At 36.2% G+C, this 25,536-nt stretch overlaps 1 protein-coding gene across 4 annotated transcripts in view; it reads right to left on the reverse strand.

The window, feature by feature from the left end:
• The window catches only part of TBC1D22A (TBC1 domain family member 22A), a 180,648-nt gene that overhangs the window by 101,307 nt on the left and 53,805 nt on the right, over positions 1-25,536 (reverse strand). For 3 of the 4 annotated variants that reach the window (XM_074166614.1, XM_074166643.1, XM_074166632.1), the window contains one exon: positions 10,152-10,261. In XM_074166614.1, coding sequence (XP_074022715.1) covers positions 10,152-10,261 — 110 coding nt within the window. The remainder of the gene's footprint in view (positions 1-10,151; positions 10,262-25,536) is intronic. The other variant, XM_074166622.1, reaches the window with a different exon arrangement.

Consider the following 25,536-nt stretch of genomic DNA (forward strand, 5'->3'; position numbering starts at 1 on the left):
ACACCCATGTAAAATGCTTTTCATCCTTTGACAAATAGCTCTACAGCTTAGTTACTCAACCACTGGTTATTTCAAGCCTATCACTCAGCAGTATTACGAGATATTACCTAGGTCTTGCATCAGAAGAGACGGAAAGCAACTACTCCCTATTCACCTTCTTCATGCAGCTCATCATTTTAAAGACTTCTATTACATTCCACCACTTAGCTAAGTCATCCAAGCTGAAGAACTTAATCCATCACCCAGAAATTGTTCCATACTTTTGATCACACTTAACTTGCTCAGTCTTTTTCTTTTTTTAAACTTTCAATACATCATTTCAAAATGGGATGGACAAGAGAGATTAGAACAGCGTACAGCACATTGAGCACAAGCTCATTTTAGGTTTTAAAAGTAGCAAAGTGATGTTTTCTCCTTCAAGGACTACTGACATAAACAATTCTCCCTACGTGGTAACAGGCAATGCTTCTACCATGGACGCTCAGCTTCTTTATGAACTTCCGGTAAAGGACTTTATTAGAATGCATTTTGGAAATGCAATTAAACTGTACAGTCGTTCACAGACCTACTGATTCCTTCCAAAAGCTGACAGATTTGTGCTGATATACAGGAGTTATAAAAAAATATTAAATAATACAGTTTTTATCCTTTAACCATTAATTCTGTTTATTTTTATGCTTTCCACAAACTTTACTGATGTGGATGGCTAGTTGTCTATGCTCTCCTGAGTCACCTTGAAACCATTTTCAAAATTTGACATCATATCCACCCCATTCCATTCATCTCATAGCAAAGCAGCTTTGAGCATTGATCTTGTTTACCCTACCAGAGACCCTTGTAGGAGATAATCACAGATATATTTCAAACTGAGCGGAGTTAGCAACTGCCTTTGAAATTCTTCCTAGGCATCCTGATTCAATCTTCTCAAACTGATGGGAGGTATATAGGTCCTCCAGCAACCAAGTAAGCCACTAGAAATTTCAAGAGAGTCCCAAAAGATCTCTCATGCACAGGCACTAGTCCAAACTCAGCAATTTTCATGTAAAGCTCATTGTTGTGGCATACTCCTACTATATAGTTCAGTGATTATCACATGCAATAGATTTAACTGCAATTCTTCTAAATCAACACACGATTCATACTTTGCAAAGTAGACGCTGATACTACATGACTCAGGCTCACTATTAACAACAGTCTCAGTGTAGACAAGTTTGAAGGATCATTTATTCAAAAAACCTAAAATGTTGACATTTTTAATCTCAGTTTTTGGTACATCAAGTTTCAACATCTACTTTGAAACAATGTGTCTGAGGACAGATCAACAACAACTATGATACAGCCCTATGATACAACTATGATACGGATCAACACTTTTTTTTTTTTTTTTTTTTTTTACACATTTTAACTATTCCAAGCTTTGAACAGAAAATAGCAAACATGCCTTAATTACTGTCACTTCAAAAGAACAGGACTAACATAACAATTGTGTTAATTACATTCCAACAGCTCCTAGTTACAACAACTCTACTGCCTGAGTTTGTTTAATAATTTCCTAGTGTTGTTCAATAAAATGTATTTTTTTCTTCAGGTACTAATAAAGTCTTCAAAGAACTGTATGAAGAGGAGCTTCAAAAAAGACTTTGAAGATCTGAAGGTCCTTTGGAAAAGTCACACAGAATGACACAGTACTGCATGTGTTTTGCCCTCAAAAAAGTCTGCCCTTAATAGTATTCATTCTTATCAGTAATTTATGTGTATTCTGTGCAAGAACTTTCTCTTGATTGAGAAAGGTAAAACTTGCTTACAGAAAAAATTCTAGACTCTTGTTCTACTTTGAATCTTCTGTTCTTTCACTTTAAATTTAAAACACCATAAAACAGTATTCGCTCCAACAGATTATGTAAGGAAAACAGACATCTGAGCAGGAATACCGAGAGCATTCAGGATAGAAGCACCTGTTTGTGGCGATGCTTATGTTTGAGTCTCACATATGACATGCAGATAGAGTAACAGACAAATGCCATTTAGGGGTATCATTTAAGAAGTGATTGCTAAAAATGTTGAAGTTGTCCATTTCTCATTAGAAGAAAAGCCATTCTAGAATCCTGAGCAGGTCCGTCCTGTTTGCAGAACCTATTTCTCATGTTTATGACTTTCCAATTAATATCTATATTTGAGAAACAGGACATTTGAATTTTAAATTGTTTAGAATTTAGAAATAGCTTTATGGAAGCTACTGATAATTAAAAGAATAAAAGTAATCCCAAGCTGTTGTTTATTCATCAGAATAGAAGTCCCTATTCAACAATGAACTCAACACAGTTCTGATCAAGCGATCCGTTGTTTTTCCTTAGAATAGTCATGTTTTGTCATTCTCTGGATCCATCTTGGACAAGACACAAGCATAAAATGAACAATCTGGATTTCTGGAAATTACTAAACAGTTATTACCATATAGAAGTCGTATTTCACAGATGGAGTTAGAGCGATTGTAGCTGCAGAACAGACACAGAGCATGAATATGCAAAGAGAACTACATACAGAAATAACTATTGCTAGCATTTCTGACAATCCCTCACAGGACTTCCATGTTTCTAAAACATACATTTCCGACTGCAACAGGAGCTGTTTATACAGAAACTGGAGCATGACTGCAGTACTGTCTTTCAGTATCAGCTACACGATGTCAGTGGAGACTCTGAAGACTGCTTGGGAGACAGTTATATATCATATTTTCCCTGAATGCACCACATTTGCGGTGCCACGTTCAGCTGAGGAAGGCAGGAGGACAGACTACTTTCTCCATTCAGCTAAGCTTACCAGAAGCGTTGGGCTGATGCACACCCAGAAACCCTAGACAACCTACCGCAGCACTTGCACAGGTAGACCCTGTGGTACCTGAGATACAGAAACTTGACCCCTGCATGAAAGTACACACACAACAGACATGTTTCCCACGACAAGAGACAGATGGAGACACTTGCAGTACATATTCCTCAGATCTCTCTATCGTGGCTAACAAAAACATATTCTCAGACAACAGATCTGCAATTTACCATAACCCTAAACTAGCTACCCAAATGAACTACAGATATAATCAAAAAACTTTTCTTGGAAGAGTTTAATGAAAAGATACAAAAAAACCCAATCTCTGACCTATTTTTTCCCTAAAAATAAATCTTTGGGAAGTCCTGTGAAGAATATTCAGAAGAGCTAGCATCAGGTATTTCTGCATGTACTTTTCAACATCTGAGCTCCATGCTATTTATCTGTTCCCGCAGACCTCTGAAAGGCTTTCCAAGCACCCATTCATCCCTCCCTCCCTACCTAATTCAGACTTGAGGCACACATTAGCAACAACTTTCCATAACTCAGAAGTGAGAAAGAACTTTGCAGGATTCCCCTTGCAGATCATAAATCTTGCTATTTAATCAGCCATAGAAACAGCTAATATATACCTCAGTATATACTCCAGTTCCTGGAAATGAATTATCTCCCTTTTATTCTAAAAATTCCCAGGCCCTGATCAATAATGATATTAATATTTTATTGCTATTTTTAATACATCTGGTTAGATCATTATGCAATGCATATATTTCCCCTTTGGTTATTTTATTACCATTATCCTTGAAGTTAAAATGAAGAGTTATACTCTATTTTATACATGAACATTACATTTTTCAGGTGGCACAGATCAGCATGAACTTTTTACTTGAATGTTAACGGGACTCTGTTGAGTTAAGTGTTATAAAGGATGATTTAGTAATAAAAAAAAAGCTAATTATGATGGATAAATGGGAATGCCTAGTTAATTAAGTGGAAAAAATATTTGTGGGATAAGTTCTAGTTTTCCCAGATGCACAGTCATTACTCCTACAGGTGAAAATGCAAAAATGCTCATGCATCATCTACAGTTTAGAAGTGTTCTAAAGACAATCAGCTTTATCATGAGCATGGTGGATTGACATTTGAAACGTTTTATCTTTTGATTGTTGAACTTTAAATGCAAGACAAAACAATTTTGGAAATTAACCAGCTATAAAAAACCTAGGAATACACAATTGTTATTCACAATAGGAATGCAACAAAATACTGTTATATAGATCACAAATGTGAAATTATCAACTAATGCATTGAAAGTAATCAAGAATGGTAGTCTTACTTAGATATATTTTGCACGTGGCCACACACATGCTCAGAAACACATTTTTATAAATCAGCATTAGAGCATCTTGCAAGAATACAGGCTGGAGACAAACTGGCTGGGGAGGAGTTCTAAGGAAAAGGACCTGGAAGTCTCAACCGACAGGAAGCTCAGACTGAGCCAGTGGTACGCCCTGGCAGCAAAGGTGTCCAGCAGCCTCCAGGGCCAGTAGACTGCGAGAAGTGATTATCCCTACTCAGCACTCATTGTGGAATCACTGAGGTTGGCAGGGACCTCCGGAGACCATCTAAGTCCAACCCCTGCCCAAAGAAGGCTCACCGGCAGCAAGCTGCTCAAGGCCATGTGCAGTCAGGTTTTGAACTCCAAGGAGGAAGACTCTATAACATCTCTAAGCAAACAGTTCCAGAGTTTGATTGCCTTTCCTGTAAAGATTTTATTTCTAATGTTTAAAAATAATTTCCTGTATTTCAAAACCACATCTAGAATACCACATCCAGTTTTAGGACCTCAATACTAGGAAAACATGAATAAACTGGAGCAAGGGCAAAAGGTCACCAAGATGCTCAGAGGTACAAAGCACATGCCCTGTGAGAGGCTGAGAGAACTGGGGTTGTTCAGCCTGAAAAAAAGAAGGCTTCAGAGGCACCTAAGAGCAGTCTGCTCAACAAGACAGAGCTCAGCTTTTTATAGTGGCACATAGTGGGAGGATAAGAGACAAACAGCATAAACAAACAAGACATGTTCCATCTGGCTATAGCGAGACATTTTTTCAACATGAGGACAATCAAGCATTGGAACAGGTTAACCCCAGTCACCATCCTTGGAGGTTTCAAGACCCAACTGGACAAAGCCCTGAGCAACCCAATCTGACCTCAGAGCTGACCCTACTTTGAGCAGGAGGTTGGACTAGATGATCTGTAGAGGTCCCTTCCTACCAGAATTATCTTATGTTCTTATGATTTTAGTAGTTCTGATTTGTCTTCCTGAAATACGTAAGAAAAATCACAGTGAGGTATAATCTTATAAAGATAAAGAAGGGAGGGGGGGTAAGATGAGTGAGGAAAGGAGAAATAAAAGATACGATGTGTAGCAACGCTCAACCAAGAAATACATATTTCTTAATAACACCTTTGGCAATTCTGGAGTCAAGAAAATAAGACAGTCTGGATAGGTTGGAAAAATAAATGAGTTTTCTGTTAAGAATAATAAAGGGATACAAATACAATCATTTTTCCATTACACTCTCATGCATTGGAAAGACAAACACACGCACCCACACACAAAAAAATCTAGCTAGCTCATATTAGTCAAAAAATTCACAACAAGACCCTAATTGTTATCACAGTACACCCTTTAAACTTATCCAATACCGGTAGACCAACATCAAATGGAAGCCTATATTGACGAATAAATTAACGGATATATTCTGCAGAGATACTCAGATTGCAGTTATCACCACGTCACATACTCCTCTTCTCTGAAATCCTTGACAGTTTAATCAGACATCTCAGACGAAGTATCAGTAGTCATACATGAGTCTCTTATGACATATTTTCACAGAGAAAAGGAAACGTAAAAGCACTAATCTTGTTTGGGAGTCTCCTTTGGTTTTGTGTTTTTATATTGTCTGGTTTTATGGCTTTGTAAGAGAGAAGCAGTTTTTCCTGGTCAGCTGTAGAGACATTCCATTATTTAGGGTAGATCACACAGGAAAATACTAACGCAGTAGTAAGAACTAATTTAATGACTATTTCCAAGAAACAATCAGCAGCAACTTTCTTGAGAAGAAGAGAGACTTAAGCATATCATCTAGACTATTGCATATTGGCGGTAAGTGTGGGAAACTAACAATCTATAGCTGTTAAAGTAAATCCATGTCTCAGCTCTCATGATCCTGCCGTGGCCCTACTGTGTAGCTCTACTCATTTATTTGCTGTGGTACCTATACAAGGTGTTCACCCCTTAAACCAACCAGTATTTTTTTGGTTTGTTGTGTTATTCAGCTCTGTGAATCAGCTCACTACAGGTAGCACTGAGCAAGGGATAGACAGGAATGAGCATTCAGGTGTGGGCAGGAGTAGAGGACTATTACAATTTGATGCAGATCAACTTATGCAATTTGGGGCATGATTTGATCTTAAGTTAAATGATTCCAGGTCCCATCCTACCCATCTCCACCTAGTTCTTGCACTCCACCAGTGGATTTGGTGATCGTGAATCCAAAATGCAAGTCAGTTAGAATCATAGGCTTAGGTTGGAAGGGAAAGTTCATCTAGTCCAACACCCCCCATGGGCAAGGACAGCTTTCAGTAGATCAGGTTGCTTAAAGCCACATCAAACCTCACATTGAACACTCCCAGGGATGGAGCATCCACTATTTCTCTAGGCTTCTTCATCATAAAATTGTATTCCTTATGTCTAGTCTAAATCTAATCTTTTCCAGTTTAAAACCGTTGCCCCTTGTCCTTTCACTATAGGTCCTGCTAAACAGTCTATCTCTGTCTTTCTTATAAGACCCCTTTAAGCACTGAAAGGTCACAATAAGGTCTCCCCAGAGCCTTCTCTTCTCCAGGCTGAACCATCCCAATTCTCTTAGCCTTTCTTCACAGGAGATAGGTTCCAGCTCTCTGATCATATTCATGGCCCTCCTCTGGACCTGCTCCAACAGGCCCATGTCTTTGCTGTGCTGAGGATGGTCCCCTGAACTGGATGCAGTACTCCAGGTCTGGGGTCTCAGCAGAGTGGAGCAGAGGGGAAGAATCATCTCCCTTGACCTGCTGGCCATGATTCTTTTGATGCAGCCCAGGATACAGTTGGCCTTCTGGGCTGCGAGTGCACATTGCCAGCTCATGTCCAGCTTTTCATCCACCAGTATTCCCAAATCCTTCTCCTCAGGGCTGCTCTCAACCCATTCATCCCCCAGCCTGTATGGATATTGGAGACTGCCCTGACCTAGATGTGGGACTTCGCATTTGGCCTTGTTGAACATCATGAGGTTCACACGGGCCCACTCCTCAAGGCTGTCAAGGACTCTCTGGATGGCATCCTTTTAGTAAAACAATCTTTGTTCTCCGGGGTTTTTTATCCCCTTCTTTTCAACGACCTAATTTCTTGTTGTGTTAGTTCTCCCAACCAACTCAACCTGCAACTACACCACCCCTCTATCTGACAAGTAAAGTGGTATCAATACAGAAGGGAACCAAACCAGCAGAAAGGGAGGAAAAAAAGCAAGCAAACCTTTTCATTTCAGCAGCACTCTGCATTTGCACTTAATTAACTGTAACATCATTAGTCACACCACTAGCATAATCTTTCAAGCCTCCTTTTGATAGATGACTGCATCCTTGAATACATCCAATTGATAACCATTCCATTTATATAGGAGTTTAAATCTTCATCGATGCAGTTTAATTCCATTACAATTAGTTTCAATATTTTGTTTATCAGTACTTGATCATTTTGCATGAAAACAGAATTTTAAGGAGAAATGATGTAATTTCTGAACCTCCTTCTCTAGGAAAAAAAAAAAAACAAAACAGAACAGCAGGCCTGTGACAGAAGATGTTCCAGAAACAGGTAAAACAGTTGGAGGGCTTACTTTGTTTTACCTGGCTTTCTTCCTTTCAAGTAGTTTTCAAGTTCTCACTTGTTTTCTTTTTAAGTTCTTACATATTTTTGATATGTGGTCAAATATTTTAAAACGTAGTAGTTCTGGGAGATTGAAATAAGCAAAGCAGCTTTTTTTTTTTTTTTACAAGAATCAACACAGCAAAAAGACTATGCTTTTCAACAATGCTACACAAAAAATTGAGCTACTATTCATTTCACCCTTAACATGGAGAAATACACTTAAAATACCTTCAAAGAAGTTAAAAGATTTCTATTTGTTGACTCAATTTTATAACAATTTAATCAAAAATGAATTCTGTTAAAAGTTTACATTCACAGTATGCCTTAGCCAACACACCTTAGCCAATGAAACAGTCATACTAAAACACAAGTCATATGCAAGAATATGTTAAAGCATTTTTAAAAATACTAAGTACCATAAGGAAAGAAATACCTATGCAATCAAAATAAAGAATCTTGAAAACATTAATTTAGTTTCACTAAAAAGTACAGCTTCAATTCATAGGAATTTTTATGGTTATTCACATTTTATGATGACTTACTAATGACTGGAGGATAGCCATTTTCCACACACATAAATTCAACCCTGTGGGTCTTTGCTACATTAAAACCACTTGGAGAGAGAAAACCTCTGATTTTCAAGCACTTGTCCAAAGCATTTCAAAACAAATAAAGCTACATGGGACCTATCAAAAGGACTGAATCTAATCAGTACAGTAGAAGCACCTGTCCATCACCTCATCTTTTAAGAGAATGTTAGGAATAAATCAACCAAAGTTTTGCTATCCCTGTAACAATTTCTATTGTCACCAAAATAATACTGAAACAATTTCACATAAAAGAACCTCTACACTATACAAATAGCTCACTTGAAAGCAGGGAACAATCTGAAAGAGAAGGTATAAACATTAAAAAAAAGAAAAGAAGCAGCAGCAATTTGCTAAATAATTGTAACCGTAATTTACTCTCTAATCAGCTCACTGAAAGCAGCAAACGAACCCTGACTGCAAGCATCTGCCTACCAAACATCACTAAAAACAATTCTTTGTTGCCATTGCACAACAGAAATCATCACCCTTCAGAAACTTTCACATTTCTAGCAAAGGTCAGTTTTGGTCCCACTGTAACCCAGGAATTCACAATGACTACTATTTTAGTGAATACATTCTGAGTTTACAAAATGAGATTATTTTCACTTTCTAGCAAGATTCAAAATGTTTCTCAAATGACACAGATCTGAAAAACAAATATTAGATAGTATTTGATGCTTACCGCAACACAAAGTTTATAAAATCTAACTCAGGTAACTTCTTTGTAAACTGAAAAGTTCAAAGTTTCTACTTTACCTTTAATGTGCATTAGCATTGCAGTATGAAGTGTTTTAATATGCTAAATATCAAATACAGATGTTTGTACTCCCATGTAATCTATGGTAGATCATATAGATTCCTCCCTCACCTAAAAGCAAGATGTTCAGCTACATATTTACTATTTCTAATAGATACTTCTAATCTTCATAAACTTATATGCCCAGGAATGCAAACACGTACACACAAATCCACCATTCTTAGTCTGTAACTTGCTGCATGTAACAGAAAATTTTGCCTGGATTTATAACTTCTCCACATAGAAAAAATTCAAACACTCAGTGAAGTAGCATAATTATCAAGTTTTAAATGGATGTTTTAAAAATATGAAGATCGTTTCAAGTATTAAGATAGCAATTGTTCCTAGGTTACGACATTAATGGCTTAAAAATGGCTTAAAAGTCAGATTTTCATATCTCAGTGAAACCATTTTATAGAATCATAGAATTCTCTAGGTTGGAAGGGACCTTTAAGATCATCTAGTCCAACCATCAACCTAACTGATGAAAACATCACTAAACACTATGTCTACCCGTCTTTTAAATACCTCCAGGGATGGTGCCTCAACCACTTCCCTGGGCAGCCCATTCCAATGCTTAATAACCCTTTCAGTGTAAAAATTTTTCCTAATATCCAATCTGAACCTCCCCTGGCACAACTTGACTTTTACTTGGAGACTTGAGCAAATGTTCTCCATGCTTGGTGAATGAGGTGCACAACATGCCTCTAGAATTGGAGATTTTAACTCTGCTCTAGAACATCATGCTACAATGAAACATGCAGGCATTTTCACAAAAAGAAGCTGCACTTTTATTTTCCTTTTCCGTTCTTAATGTTATGCCAAACTTGCAGCAGATCTCTCCAATGGGAAAATCTACTTCTCCCCTGTTTTGAGTACATGTACTCTTTCTCAACAACCTTAAAGTAGTTCAAAGCCATGACATTAATCAGTTAACTCTACTACCAACAGACAGGAAAAATCAATTTACCTGTATGCCATCAAGCAACTTGCTCATGCACCAGTAACTGTCAGCTTCTATGTTCTGCAGCACTTCTTCAGGCAGACTGGAAACATCAAAATTTTCCACTTCTTCTTCTTCTGTTTCAGGAAAAGAGAGAGAACGACAAGTCAATGAAGTGCACAGAATAAATAAAGCAAGGATGAAGAAAACTGAAAACAAAGACAACCACCACTTATCTTCTAGTAAGAAACTTCAGTGCACATTTACTTTAACAGGGACTAAATGAATCATTTATTGCTCAACTGTGTCATCTAATGGCTTTAAATGTTAATGAATACTTAATTTCTTGCAGACTGTGAAAATCTCAAATCACGCCTGGTTAACCAGAATTAATATATAATAAATTACTTCATTCTAAACATTTCACACCTGAAAGAGGATCATCAGAAGCACTTTGAGAGACCTCAAGCTACGTATGAACAATTTCTCCAGACCATGTATATGTTTGCATCACGCACAGCAAAATACGTTGCCAGTGATGATAGAAAAAAAAGCCCTGAAAAAGAAAAAACTTTCCAGAAAACCAGTGAAATTTATTTAGAAAGCTGACTACAGCTTTTTAAGGAAGATTTGTTTTTCAGGCAAATATTTGGAATTAGAAGGAAATCAGATAAAAGGAAATAGATGATGACCACCCCAAAAAACCCCCACGATTCTCAATACTGGAAAAGCACAGAACTCAAATGATGTCTAATTCATGGCCACTGAGTCTTTCACACAAGCGTGTTAAAAGAAATTCACATTTCGCTATGAACTGAAATTTTGCCACCTAAGCCATGTTGCTTTCTTTTTAAACCATGGCATCTGAATTAATCCATTTTGAAAAGACCACAGAATGTGCTGCCTTGGTGGTTACCTCCCAAAGCTCCCATAGAGCCCCAGGAGAGAGTTTAACATGAGCTGGGAAGGCTCTGAGTAAATGCTTTAGCTTCCCTCTTGCAGCAGCTCACAGCATCTTACTGTATCAAGATGGGAGTCAAAGCGGCATCCTTCCCAGCCCTGGTTTCTTCTCAGGGAAGGGGAGGTACAGAAGAGAGAGGTGTTTGATTCTACTTAAACAGAGTATGACATAACAAAGAAGGAATTTCCTCCATTACACAAATTCAAGGTAGCATAGAATAAACAATTAGAGAAAAACAAGAATATGTAACATCTTAGAACTCTTCTATCATCTGTCTTTGCAGTATGTCATAACAGAAACCAAAGTACATCTTTAGGTTGTCAAATCTGATTACACCACCTCAAAGGACTTGTTTGTCAATTGGTAATAACCATGAGCATTACACCTGTTATAAAACAATTTTAACATACCAGTGACTTTACTACTACTAGTAGACAAAGCATTCTTGTTTGCACTGGTGCCTATATGTGGTTGTGCGCCTTCGAAGGGATCATTGGTTTTGGATTGTGAAATATTAATAGCTGCAGGGCAAGAACATCAGGTTGCGCTAATAAAACATCAGTTAAACTATTGGGAAACCTGGGAAGTAAAACAGGGGATTGCAGCAGAGACTCCATAAAATTAAAGCACATGATGGTCTCAGAGGTGCCAGGACTGTAAACAATGCACCAGCAGTCAGTGGTTATTAAAGAATTGTCACCTTGGCATTAGAGTAGTTTCAAAAACCCAGTTTCTAAAAGAAGATCAACAAGTATCCAACATATTTTAACATTGCCTCACAAAACAGTGAAGGAGTGAGCTGCAGACTGCAAGAGCAAATACTTTTAATAGCAGATCCTTTGTGAGGAGGAAGAAACTCCTTAACCAGTATCAGCAGCATCCTCCTCCCAGCAAAAAGGAGGACAGAAACCTCAGAAACCATCATCATACTCCTCTCCCAGCAATGGGCAGCAAATTCTCATAATGCTCTGTGGAAAACAGGGGTAGCATAGGCAGTAACTGGGAGGCAACACTCACCCTCCATTATCTTACAGTTCAGTTCCCATCACTTTCTCTATTAGATTCCCCTCATTAAAAACAGTTTCTAGAACAGACTTGGGTTAATTTCACTTATTAAATCCAACCTCTTCAGAAAAAAACATTTTAAGAGAAAAGCCTAGCATAATATAAAAGAAAAAAGTTTTTTTCACAGTAAAGATGCTTGAATACAATGGAGATAACAAGCAAGGATTGAAAGCAAACAGACCAACATCAAAAAAGCCTCCAAAACATCTAGAAATGAAGAAACCTAAATCAGATTAGACAAGCAGCTAAGCTGATGGACATTTGGTAAAATTAATCCAAATTAAAATGCCAGTTCCACAGCACAAAAAGACGATAACGGAAAGGTTGTCTCAAAGTCCAGAAAAAGTACCAAATTATTATTAAAATCAATATGTCCCTTACAAAGCCACTAACAGTAAAATTACTAAGAGTGTTCACAAGACTTACTCATAGAAAGACTGAAAATTATTAGACTTTTAATGGACAAAAAAAAAAAGTCAATTTAGAATCATAAAATAGTTTGGCTTGAAAGGGACCTTTAAAGGTCATCTAGTCCAACCCCCCCTGCAATAAGCAGGGACATCTTCAACTAGATCAGGTTGCTCAGAGCCCCATCCAGCCTGACCTTGAATGTTTCCAGGGATGGGACATCTACCACCTCTCTGGGAAACCTGCGCCAGTGTCCCACCACCCTGACAGTAAAAAATTTCTTCCTTATGTCTACTTGAAATCTACTCTCTTTTAGTTTAAAACCATTACCCCTTGTCCTATCACAAGAGGTCCTACTAAAAAATCTGGCCCCTTCTTTCTTATAAGCCCCCTTTAAGAACTGAAAGGCTGCAATAATGTCTCCTCGGAGTCTCCTCCAGGCTGAACAACCCCAAATCTCTTAGCCTGTCCTCATAAGAGAGGTGCTCCATCCCTCTGACCATTTTTATGTCCCTCCTCTGGACCTGCTCCAACAGGTCCATGCCTTTCCTGGGCTGAGGGCCCTAGAGCTGGATGCAGTACTCCAGGTGGGGCCTCACTAGAGCAGAGTAGAGGGGAAGAATCGCCTCCCTCGCCCTGCTGGCCACGCTTCTTTTGATGCAGCCCAGGATACTTGGCCTTCTGGGCTGCAAGTGCACATTGCCAGCTCATGTCCAGCTTTTCATCCACCAGTACCCCCTAGCCCTTTTTGGCAGGGCTGCTCTCAAACCATTCATCCCCCAGGCTGTACTGATCCTGGAAGTTGCCCCAACCCAGATGTGGGACCCTGCACTTGGCCTTGCTGAACCTCATGAAGTTCACACGGGCCCACTCCTCAAGCTTGTCAAGGTCCCCCTGGATGGCATCCCACACCTCAGGCGTGTTAACCCTGTCACTCAGTTTGGTGTCATCTGCAAACTTGCTGAGGTTGCACTCAGTCCCACTGTCTATGCCACTGATGAAGGTATTCAACAGTACTTGTCCCAATACAGATCCCTGAGGGATATCACTTGTCACCAATCTCCATCTGGACATTAAGCCATTGACCACTACCATCTGGATGTGACCATCTAACCAATTCCTCATCCACCAAACAGTCCACCTATCAAATCCATCTCTCTCCAATTTAGAGAGAAGGATGTTGTGGGGGACCACGTCAAAGGCCTTACGGAAGTCCAGATGGACAACACTGATGGCTTTTCCCTTGTCCACGGTTGTAGTCACTCCATCATAGAAGACCACGAGGTTGGTTATGCAGGACTTGCCCTTGGTGAAGTTTAAGATAATTTTTATTATATATTCATAAAACAGTGTCCCAGTAGAAAAAGAAGTATAGTTAATATTTTCAATTTTCATTTTAATGTTTTAAACCCATTTTCTCTCTGCCTCACGTCTACAGAAAAGACAATAACTAAACCAGAGTTCCTCATGTTTACATAAAACACTCTATTGGGTCTAGCTGAGATACAGCTTCTAGCAGCTTCTCACAGAAGTCACCTCTGTAGCGCCCCCCCCAAAACCTTTCCACGCAAACCCAATACAAACACAAACATATATTGAACTTTATTCCCCTTGAAAGAAGCAGTCTTCAGGCCCTCCTTTACTAAACACTTCCTGAAAGAATGAGATTACAACTACTTAGCTAGTGTGCTCCTTTGCAAATTTCCTGGCTTTGAGCACCTTTTCTTTTCATGATACTGTTATCACGCTTCTGAACAAAAAGGAAGTTATAAACCGTAGCACAACACAATAACTCTTCTACGGGTGGGCATGAAAAGATAACAAATGAAAAGACTTTTTATCTTCTCTTTCTTATCTTTTTATCTTTCTTCTTTTTTGTTCTTCTCTTTCAAAATCTGCCATTTCCCACTATACTCACATACCAGAATTTAAACCAACAAAATACTGATGATACACCTAACCATCGAAGCTGGGTGTCTTCACCTCCTCTCACAGCCAACACAGAAAAACAAGTAATGACGCAGTATTAGCTGCCTTGTTCTAAAGTAGAAACCTAAATAAATCAGATTAATCACATCCAAAGAAAATCCTGTTTCTCAATATTAGGTATAACCTTAATTTAAAAAGATTGCCCAGAATGCAGATCTCTAAACTCTGGAAGTCTAAACTTTGCTGAAATAAGACTTTAAACACCCATCAAAAGAATTCCCACCCTGTGACTGAACTATCTGCATGAAGGGAAAACGACAGGCTGCAAGAAAAAAACAGCAGTTTGAGAAACAAGGCTGAAATAACTCAGACAGAAAAGACACCCCAGCATTAACATTTTGGAAAAACTACATTCGAATTGTTCTAGTAAGGAAAGACAATCAAATTAGAAAGACAATTTTTTATATTTTTTTTTCCCAGAAAGCAGAATATAGAAACATCTTTCAACGGTTCCAACTACTTTTCATCACAGGTATGTTCCCTAAGCACAAATAGGATGTCAGGACAGGCCCTTCTGAAATAAACATAGGTCTGACTTAAATTCACTGTTCTAAGTAGAATCCTCTTTATTCCTTAAGGAAAAACATGGATTAGCGATGGAAAGGCAATTATTATCAAGTTCATTCTGCTCTAGTTTGGGTGATCCTATAAATCAAAAGATACAGATAGCATTTAGGAACCATCCAATTCTTTCACAAAAAGAATCCATAATCCCTAAATATAATGTCACAGAGCCACAAGCTCAACCATTACAGAAATAAAAACAGCACTTTTGGGAGTACTAATCCAGCTTTCTTGTTCTGTCTCTCCCTTTGGAAGAGACATCCAAGAACACTACATTTTTCTACGGCTTATACTGACTGATCTGTAGCATTTTCATAAGCCTCTTAAACATAAAAAAATATATTCAGGATTTTTTTATATGTTCTTTAAATATATAAGCTATTTCCAGTCCAGATTCTCATTCTCGTTGTGCTTCTCGTGCATCACTAATCACCTCCTTCTAAGTCAGATAATAAAGTTTTGAAATATGTATTTTAAAAAAAAATTAATTAAATGTGTAAGACAACTCAATTGTAGTTCAGTTATACACTAGTAGTATTTATCCTATATAAAACAACTGTCTTAAACTTTAGCTTAAAACTCTGCAACCAAAAAAGAGTAAATCTAATTACTTAAGAGATATTTTAGCATACTGTTTTCATTAGATCAGCTAAGAAGTATATTTTTGTATACGTTACATTATCTGGTATGTTTTGATTTAAATGTGGTGTATGCTGAACAAGGAGCTACACTGTGGAAGCCATAAGACAGGAAATCTAATAAAGACGACACAGCATCCCAAAAGCCACCAAACAAGCAAGTGCTCAGTGATGTGCAATGGTCTCTGCTGCATCAACTCACCTTCATTTGCTGCACTTTATTGAGGAAGTTCAAAACTGACTCTGAATATCTGAATGACCCTTTCCCACACTGCAGCTGAAATTTTTGACAAGCTCCAATTAAGGAACATTTGATTGGCAAAATAATATGCAAAATAACAGTTTACGTATTTAACGTTTATTCATTTATTTGCGTAGGCATATAGTGCGAGGCGCTTCTTTTTCCACGCAGTTTTAAAGGGAAAAGCAATCATCAAGTTGCATGTGACTCCCATTTTGGGGTTTTTTTTTGGCTTATTTGGATGAAGAAATACATACACTAGAAATGTTTAGAAAAGAAAGAGTAGAAGAGATTCCAGGGCAAACAACAGAAGTAAAAAACTTGAAAACAGAATTGCAAATTCTGTTTTGGATAATTTTAAATATATTTTCAATGAGTGAAATCTGAATGGACAATAGTATAAAGATTAAATAACAAAAATATGAGGGAAAACTGCAGGCCGACGTGCACATGTATCAATATCTGGGGAAAAAAAGACCACTGCATAAAATTTCCTGATTACAAAGTCTCACAGCAACGTTTCTCATTTTCTTCAGTTTCCTGTGGAGATCATTATCACGTATCTATGTAATTGTAGAAGACAGTAAAAAAGTTGCCTGGAGGAAAAATGCTGTAGCATGGAGTCAATGACATGCTGCTCTGAATATGTGCATTGCTGTAAGCATGGTATTAGCTGCTCTTTACTCATTCTCAGTGTATGCTTCTGAAACTTCCCACAGTGCCAAAAGAATGACTAACATTTTCTAAACAGCTTTAACTGCATCCACTCCCAAAGGCAGAACCATAAGGATAAAATGAAAAATTAAAAAAAAAAAAAATCACTTACAACTACTTACAGATTTCTTTTTCCAATGACAGTAGAAAATAAACATGAGAAACAGATGATAACGGCCTGCCTCCATTAAAAATCAGTTTTAATATGACATTAAGCCCAGTTGATGATTTTGGTGGAAGTTGTTCAAAATGTTACAATTAAGACTGTATCTATCTCTGTCTTTAGATGTATTTGATTTCTTCTAAACAATGCTTGAATTTCACCTTTTCAGGACAGATCGTGGGTAAAAACATCTGCCATTACAAACAGCTGGAATCATCTGATAAAAATCCTTTTAATTAAAGAACTAGAAAATTTTCACTTCAGAAAGGATTTTATTTATGAAGAAATCATGTCCTGAAATAAAACTGAAATACTGAAAAAGCATGACATTATTAAAATAGGCTAATGATATTTTAAGGAAACAGACATTTAATTGGCATATTAATATTTCAAGTTTAGCTTTTTATCTTGAAATTGTGTCTCTGCACTCAGAATCAGGCAAAACTCGGATTCATGGACTGGAGTGAGAGGCTGGGGACAAAATGGGTGGTGGTATAAGAAAGATCCAATGCTAATGCCCAAAACAGACTGTAAAATCATCAATAAATTATGATTGCTCTTTACATACACCCAGTATACAAAATAATACATACAAACATTAGAAAGGTTAATTCTCTGAACACCTTAAAATTGGGTTTTTTTTAGCATTAATTTGTGCAAAGGTATTTCTCATGTCATGTATAAAAAGTATTACTTCAAGTCCAAATTATATATCTCTTGCAGAGGAGCAAGGAAACCACTCTGATTGTACATGCACAGGTACTCATCCATATAAAGTTTACAGTGCTGTAATCTATTTTAGATGTTGTATCTTCAGACAGACCTACCCTAAAAGTTACCAACTAAGTATAGCAACTACAAAACTATACACACATGATTGTATGCCAAGGTGCATAGTAATATTTCCAGTAATATTTCTAGATGATCTTACATATTCCACTTCAAACTCAGTTTTCAAAAAGCCTTATGAAGCTGCTATTCAGTCACTGCGGCACTAAGGCAATGTTTTTCTAAGGAGATCAGGACATAATAGAGCATTTAAATGTAAATTCTTTCAGTAACAATTACCTAATTAAATATGTACATAACCACATCGATATCTCTAATTCAAAAAATCCTAATTACAGATTTATCTGATAGAAATAGCTTTTGAGCTGTTAAGGATGAATCACCAAGGTATAAACTTCCTTTCTTTGTGATACTGCAGTCACAAAGGTAAAATTAAAAAAATAATAAAAAGAACTCAATCATCTCATCAGTCCAGGCTTAGGTAAACATGAGCTTACTGCATTTCAAATAGTCCCCTATTACCAGCCATGTTCTCACACACACAACATGCTTTTGACTAGTCTGACCACTGTTAATAATCGTACACTTGTTTTCAGATGATCTGTCACAATTTACTTAAAATGCAATAGGAAGCAAGATAAGTATCTGTATACATCAGTATAAGAATGATGTTTTAAACATTAATCATTTTACTTTATGAATATTAATTCTCTAAATAATTTTACTGCACATGGGGAATGTTATAATCTCCCTTAACCTGGAGAAAAAGGTAAATCACCATCTCCAAAAACACTTTAAACTTGATTACTTTGATCTAATCATCAAAATTAATGTATGACCCTGCAAGTACTCTCAATTTGTTCTTTCACAAAAGAGTAAATACTCCATATACTTATGCTCTAACTCCAGATTCTGCATAACAGTAATCAGTAAATCATTGAGAGACTTCCTTTAGTGTGCCTACATGCTTGCCAGTAAGATTTTCTACTCGGGCTTTTTTCTAGACTAGATTTTAATGGCATTTTTCCCCTCACACTAAGTAGTCCGGAACTTGCCCTTAATTTCTATTCATAACCCACTGCACATACCTACACAGAAACAGGCTTGGTTTTAAGCACGATAAATTTATTTGAAATAAAGAGAAATTCTCAGCTCATTTGCACATTAAACAAAAGACATTAGTTCCTTATAGGCTGCAGACAACTGGGATTACTGCTCAGCAATTCAGATAAGGAAAAGATGAAAAATATCTTTACTACTTCAACAACTCTACCACCAATACAGGGTATGAAAGAGAACTAAGTAAACCCAGTGGCGCCAACAGGTCTTTGACGCACAGAGCTTGTACAATGACAAATACATGACTGGCAACCTCTTACAGAGGTGAGAAATCTGGCCAGTAAATGCAGTTTATATTTCGGAAAAAAGGTACAAGCCATATCCTTGAGTACAACATTATTGTGAAACAGAAGTCTTCAAAGCCTATAAGGCGAGAGCTCTTTTAAAAATGTACTTTAGCAACAATGAAGAACACAACATTCACCACAAATTCTTCTCAGAGTAATCACTTCAATAGGTTTGCTACTGTCAACCGACACAGATTGCCAGGGAGAAGTGGTGCATGTGTTACCAAATTACGGGGCTAGTAATTAGCATCCAATATGCACGATGACTACAGGATGCTGATGAGCATTTTCTTAGAATGCCTGATAAGGGAATTTCCTGAGAAATCCAAAAGGTGCTTGGAGAATAGGAAATGAAAGATTAAAAGTTGAACACATCTCCCAAACCACATTTTTTAATTATCTAGTTTGTGCTTATCATTTATTTTTTTAAAGCATCAAGCCTTTGTAAGCACATACACACAAACAAGCAGCACTCAAAACAGCAAGAATGAGATAAGAGTAAACCATAGAGTGGTCAAAGAAGTCTAAAGCAAACAAGTCTCAGGAACACAGGCCTTGCCTGTGTAAAGGTATGGGATTGATTACAGGGATGTGTTACAGACAGTCACTCTAGCACTGTATTTTTTAAAATGGAAGAGCCTTTAAAAATAATCTATGTATGATTGAAGATTTTAATAGGAATTATTTATTGGAAACGGAAAAAAAAAACTGCATTAAAGGCCAAAATGTATTTAAAAGATTTAAAAAAAACAGTCTATGTATATGCGTATGCAAAGGTGAATTTTGAAAGTACTGAAAATTAATACTTCTTACCTAAAATTATAAAAAAAAGAAACTGTCTTCTTGCACGTAATTACTTAATATTAAAAGGCAGGCAAAGAGAACCCATTTGAACAATCCCGTGAACAGTAATATGTTTAAGACATTACTTAATGTGAAATGTGTACTAAAGGTCCAACTTTTAACTTTAATTTAACTTGGATATAGAAGTAATAAAAATTATCCAAGAAATTGTATGTAAAAATAAAAACTTTTAAAAATTCAGAAGTTCGATTTTTTCAGTGATGAAAGACTGGAAAATTTGCCACTGTCAAGTAAGCTCAGCAACATTTTCCATATGACAATAACTCTATATAAGCATAAGTTCACCCACTCATAAAGAAGTTCTTATTTTAACTTATTATTGTCATTGAACTGAACAATTAAATAAATTCTTGAAGAAAAATGGATGGCAGGGGAAATAACTTCTTCAGTGACGTTGTATATGCAAGCCTATGATTGTGGCAGTTTGCTGTAAATCCAAGCTCTGCCATATTGGTCTAATTTCTTATTCAAAATGACATTCTTCCTTATTTTGTAACCTCGCATGTCTTTCAGAGCTAATAAGAAAAAAATGCACCTTACAGATTTCTCACATTACTTGCAAAAGAACACAATTACTTGTAGTTTTTAGCATGAATTGCATATGATGAATTAAGAGAACCATGTTTGAGAAAAACGAACTCTGCTCAAGCAACGCTACTTCTTACATTGCTTAATTGTTGAGTGGATTCCCTAACTATCTTAATCTGCTGTGATTTACAGCTTCCCAATGAAACTGGTAGATATGCATCTGTGGGGAAAAAAAAGCCACAAGGCTTGCTTTATTCATGAGATTCAATCATATTTTTACATAATTTATAGGTATTTATCATTAAGACAAAGAAATGATATCACATGGTACAACCTCTAGGAAAACAACCTGCTTCATTTACTCAAAAATAAGCATATGGTTTATTTTTCTTCCCCTATGTTACTGAAAGAAAGGTAATGTCTTTAAATTGCAGCTGTACTGTAACAATGCAAACTTTAAATCTCATGATTAACTGAAGACAGAACATGCAAATCAGTTCAGAAATGTCTGATGACTAAACAATTTGTAAGTCAATTATTGATTTTTATTAACACTAATGTGCTATAAAAGCATTAAATATTTTGTTTCTATGAAATAAAGCAATTAAAACATACAAAAGAAAAATTGTTTTGCAAAAATACATTTTTTTTCCTTTTTTTGGTTATTGTGCTTCAGTACTTAATTTTTCACCTCTGCTTTATAATTAGTTTTCCCCAGCTAAAAGTAGAAATTTAAAATTTCAGATTTCCCAGTTTAAAAACATGGAAAAATTCCCCATAATGATGAAAAATCCCAATTATGTTATGTTTACTATGATTAAAAAAGGTTTGTGTATAAACTATAAGCAAAGTCTATACAAATTAAAAAATTCCAGCATACGAACTTCTGCCAACTGTATTTGCATTGGTCTGAAATCTACAACCATATATCTCACTGAAAATAAGACCCAAAAAGCTGTTTACAGCCATGTTTAAATTACTGATCCACCTAATTTGAAAACCTTCTCTTAGATCTTCAGATTCTACTGATCTATACAACAGTATTTGAATCTTATGTTCCTGACATTTGTACAGCATGTTATCATTGCTTAAGTAATTCTTTCTCTTTTAGCTTTTCTTCCTGCAAGTTACTTCACAATAAACACACCGAGTTGTGATATTTGGATGCCAAAAGCCATTAAAGTAACTTCCCGGTCTGCCGGAAAGCGTACTTGAGAAGATTTAGATGTGAAAGTATAACCACCTCTGTGCTGCTTCACTACAGAAAGATGATCATTAATTTTAACTATGTGGAAACCATGGGGGAGAGTAAAATGAATGCACAAGCCAGAACTAAAATATGCAAGCTCCCTTTGGAATACGTCTCTCCCATAGTTATATTAACTGTAATTAACTTTCTCCTTCTTCACAATTTTTCCATTTTTACACCTGCAGAAATCTTTTGATTTCTCTTCAGTTTCATTTTACTGCTTCTAGCATCATTCAAGATCTTGTTTTCCATTTATTCCCATGACCCAAAGTTTCCAGTTAGTAGTTTCAAATAAAATACCTTTCACTAACCTCTGATTAATTCCTCACAGTGCAAGTCTATTAGTTTCTTAATTGCCTTCAAAAACTAAACAATATAAACCACAAAAGGTAATTCAAACTTCTATTAGAAAGTAATAGATTTTGGTTAACATTCATATTATCAAAATCATTTAATTTTTAAGATTCTGGGATTGTGCATTAAGTATCATGAAATAACACATCATCTTTAGACAGACGCATCTAAAAATTTAGAAATGCACATACAGATGCAAAAAATCTTTAAAAACAGATAACTAAAATCTACATCAGTAATCATATTTATACATTTACACACATCATCCTATGCACTAAAATAGGACCTTTGTTAGCAGAATTTTTTTTCATATACATGGGGAATAAAAATTGTTTTTCCTCAAGTACTCTTTGGCATATCTCAGAGGGAAAAAAAAAAAATCACACAGAAGAGCTAGAAGTAAATACTTGAATAATACAAAAAGACTGTGATTTAACAGACAAATCTGAGATTTACCTGAAAACTTCAAGTATTTAAAATCAGTAGAAAAAACTAGTTCTGACCTATTTTTTCTGATTACTAATGACAAAATTTTTGAGCTTGTTTTTTCTTATGAAAACGTAAAATAATATTTAACATAGAGTACAGTGAGAAGCACAACCATTGACCAGAAGAAGATCCATATTAAGCCTATAAACTATCTGAGGCACTTGAAGTAGAACACAAACAAGATCGTGGATCTCCATCTGAAGAACAGTATAGAATCATAGAATGGTTTGGGTTAGAAGGGACCTTAAAGATCATCGAGTTCCAACACCCCTGCCATGGGCAGGGACACCTCCCACTAGAGCAGGTTGCTCAAAGCCCCATCCAACCTGACCTTAAACACTTCCAGGGATGGGGCACCCACAGCTTCTCTGGGCAACCTGTTCCAGAGTCTCACCACCCTCAAGTAAACATTGTTTTAAAAATAAAAATAAAATAAAATAAAAATCACATAGCCAAATTGTTAAGTCCTCACAGACTTTCTCAGAGAGAACAGAAATGCATGGTAATAAAATGACGTGGAATAAACTTTCAGGAATAACAGAGACAGCAGAGACAACCTGTAGTCTAAGAAGCAATTCTGCTCACCAGTCAGGAGAAACAGAAGACATATGATTATAATTATGCTACCTCAGCATTTTTATAACTCATCTGTTTAATCACAATATAAAATTAAAATAACGAAACTTAAAGGGCTTGAAGACTTCCTCTAGTAAAACACAGAAGGTAGCAGGCTGAGTAACTCAAACTGGATGAATTTCTCAGTGAGTTGAAACTGTATCGCCAGAAAAAAAAAAAAAAGTACATTCAGAAAAGAATCAAGGCAGGGGTTGTAGGATGTACATTTATCTTGTCACACCAACTGATTTATTAGGGAGAAGAACACAAGACAAGTTTACAGACACCAAAGCTGCTTTCATGGTCTATAAAGGGACATTACCACATTATAGAAACAATTTAATTTTGTTAGAAACCTAGTCCCATTTGACCTTAGAAATTTCTTATTAAATTAGGGATTTGTTCTTTACATCTCTTACAGCAAAAATTCAAAAGAATTCCTCCAATTTTGTCCATAAGACAGGGTCTAGAAAGTTTCTTCACAGGAAACATCTAAGCAAAAGAATCCACACAGCTTCCCTGCTACGGGGTGACATCTCAGAGGTTCCCTTCACACCTCTGTCAGACTTTTTGACTCTTTGATAGGCTTCCTGGCACTGATACGATTGAAGGAATTTTTATTAGTAACTTTCAAGTCCCTACCTGGCTGTTTCTCTAACATGTAAAACCATGATAGTCATCTATAAGGAGATTTAACTTCCTGGGCTTCTGAAGTCCTTTCTATTTTTCACATCTTGATTCTGCTTTTCAAAAAAGTCTTCACACCACAGGTTTACTGTGAATAATAAACGAAGGCTGGGCAATACATTGTAACATACTGATCAGTATTCTCAACATACTCTTCTTCCACATGATACAGAAGCATATAGAAAAAGATTATTTAAAAAAAAAAATACCCCCCCCCCAAAAAAAGAACCCAAACACACACATAAAAAAAACCCGAACACCCAACCCAAAACCTCAAACCCCACCTGCAGATGCCTCCACTCACAATAATGTGCAGAACACAAAAACAGAAGATAACAGGAAGCTGTAAATTTAAGGAAATACAATCCAGTTATTTTTGCCCTAACAGTAATAAGAAATTTTTGTGCTAGAACAAGGTATTATATTAGGAAGATCAGGAAGACGAAGGTAATCTTACACCTACAGACATAAATGATTAAAAAAAAATTATATGAAAAGGCAATTGCCATTTTTTCAGTTATTATCTTATGCTAACAAAGAAAAAGATCAAATATTTCCATTTAATTCTCTATTTAACAAGAAAGCCAGTTACATAAAGCAGCATTTTTAAGATAAAAACAATGAATTCAAACAGCAGCACCTGAAAGTAATTACTACTAGTCAACAGAAATTGTTAAGTCTGACAAATCCTCCATCTGACACTTATTTTAATCTTTGAGATAGTAGGTGTTTTCTACTTCAGTAGCTGCTCTTACAGCTTTTCTCCACAGCCAATCTTTCTTAATCCCTTTAGACACTTTTCTTTTTCTAAAGCTTCTCACCAGAACACAGATCAAAAATACAGAGACTGTTGCTTACTATACTTTCAATAAAAATATTGCAGTATGACAATTAGATATATCACTGCTTTGAAATACTTATTTAGGTAGGTTAAAGTGACAGCTTTGGGACTCAGAGCACACTGACTCAGTATGTAGATGCCACTCTGAAAAAAAGAAAAGCATTTTCCAATACAATAAGTCTGAACCACTCAGATATTTTCTTCTTAATTACATGAAAGTCCTTTCCTTTTATTCAAAGTCCTACAAAAATAATGCTGACTTTTGGGGAAAAAAAAATAAAAGAATGGAAAAAAAAAAGAAAAGTAAACTTGGGGATTACAGATTTTTATCCTCTCTTCTCCTAAATAAAAGAAAAGCTACATTTTAATATAACAATGTTTTCCTGAGTAACCTCTAGCATACTTTTAGTACAAATCCGCCACTTATCATTTTGTCTAACTTCTCTATTTCTTGTATTACCATATTTAACTTGACTTAGGACAACAGAAATTAGAAATAGCTTTTAAAACAAGTGAAAGCATCTTTCCTTTTACATTTCTTTATTTATAAAAAGTGGCTTAAATTGCATCAGATAAGCAAATCCAGGAGATTACACTGAAGAATTTTTTTTTGACAAATATATTATTTTCGTTTGTTTTAAGACGTTATGAAATTCGTATAAGCACAAAGGAACAGAGCAAATACTTTGCAAAGTAAAAACAACTTCAGCAAATATGTACTTCTCTTATTTATCAAATAAAAGCTCACAGCAAAAATTTTAAACCAAACTGTCATCTTGAATAATATTTTGATAATTTACCCACAAAAGTATATTGAATGAACATGTAACAGCTCAGAACTATAAAA

Source organism: Numenius arquata, chromosome 2 (assembly GCF_964106895.1).
Source record: "Numenius arquata chromosome 2, bNumArq3.hap1.1, whole genome shotgun sequence".
Taxonomy (NCBI): Eukaryota; Metazoa; Chordata; class Aves; order Charadriiformes; family Scolopacidae; genus Numenius; species Numenius arquata.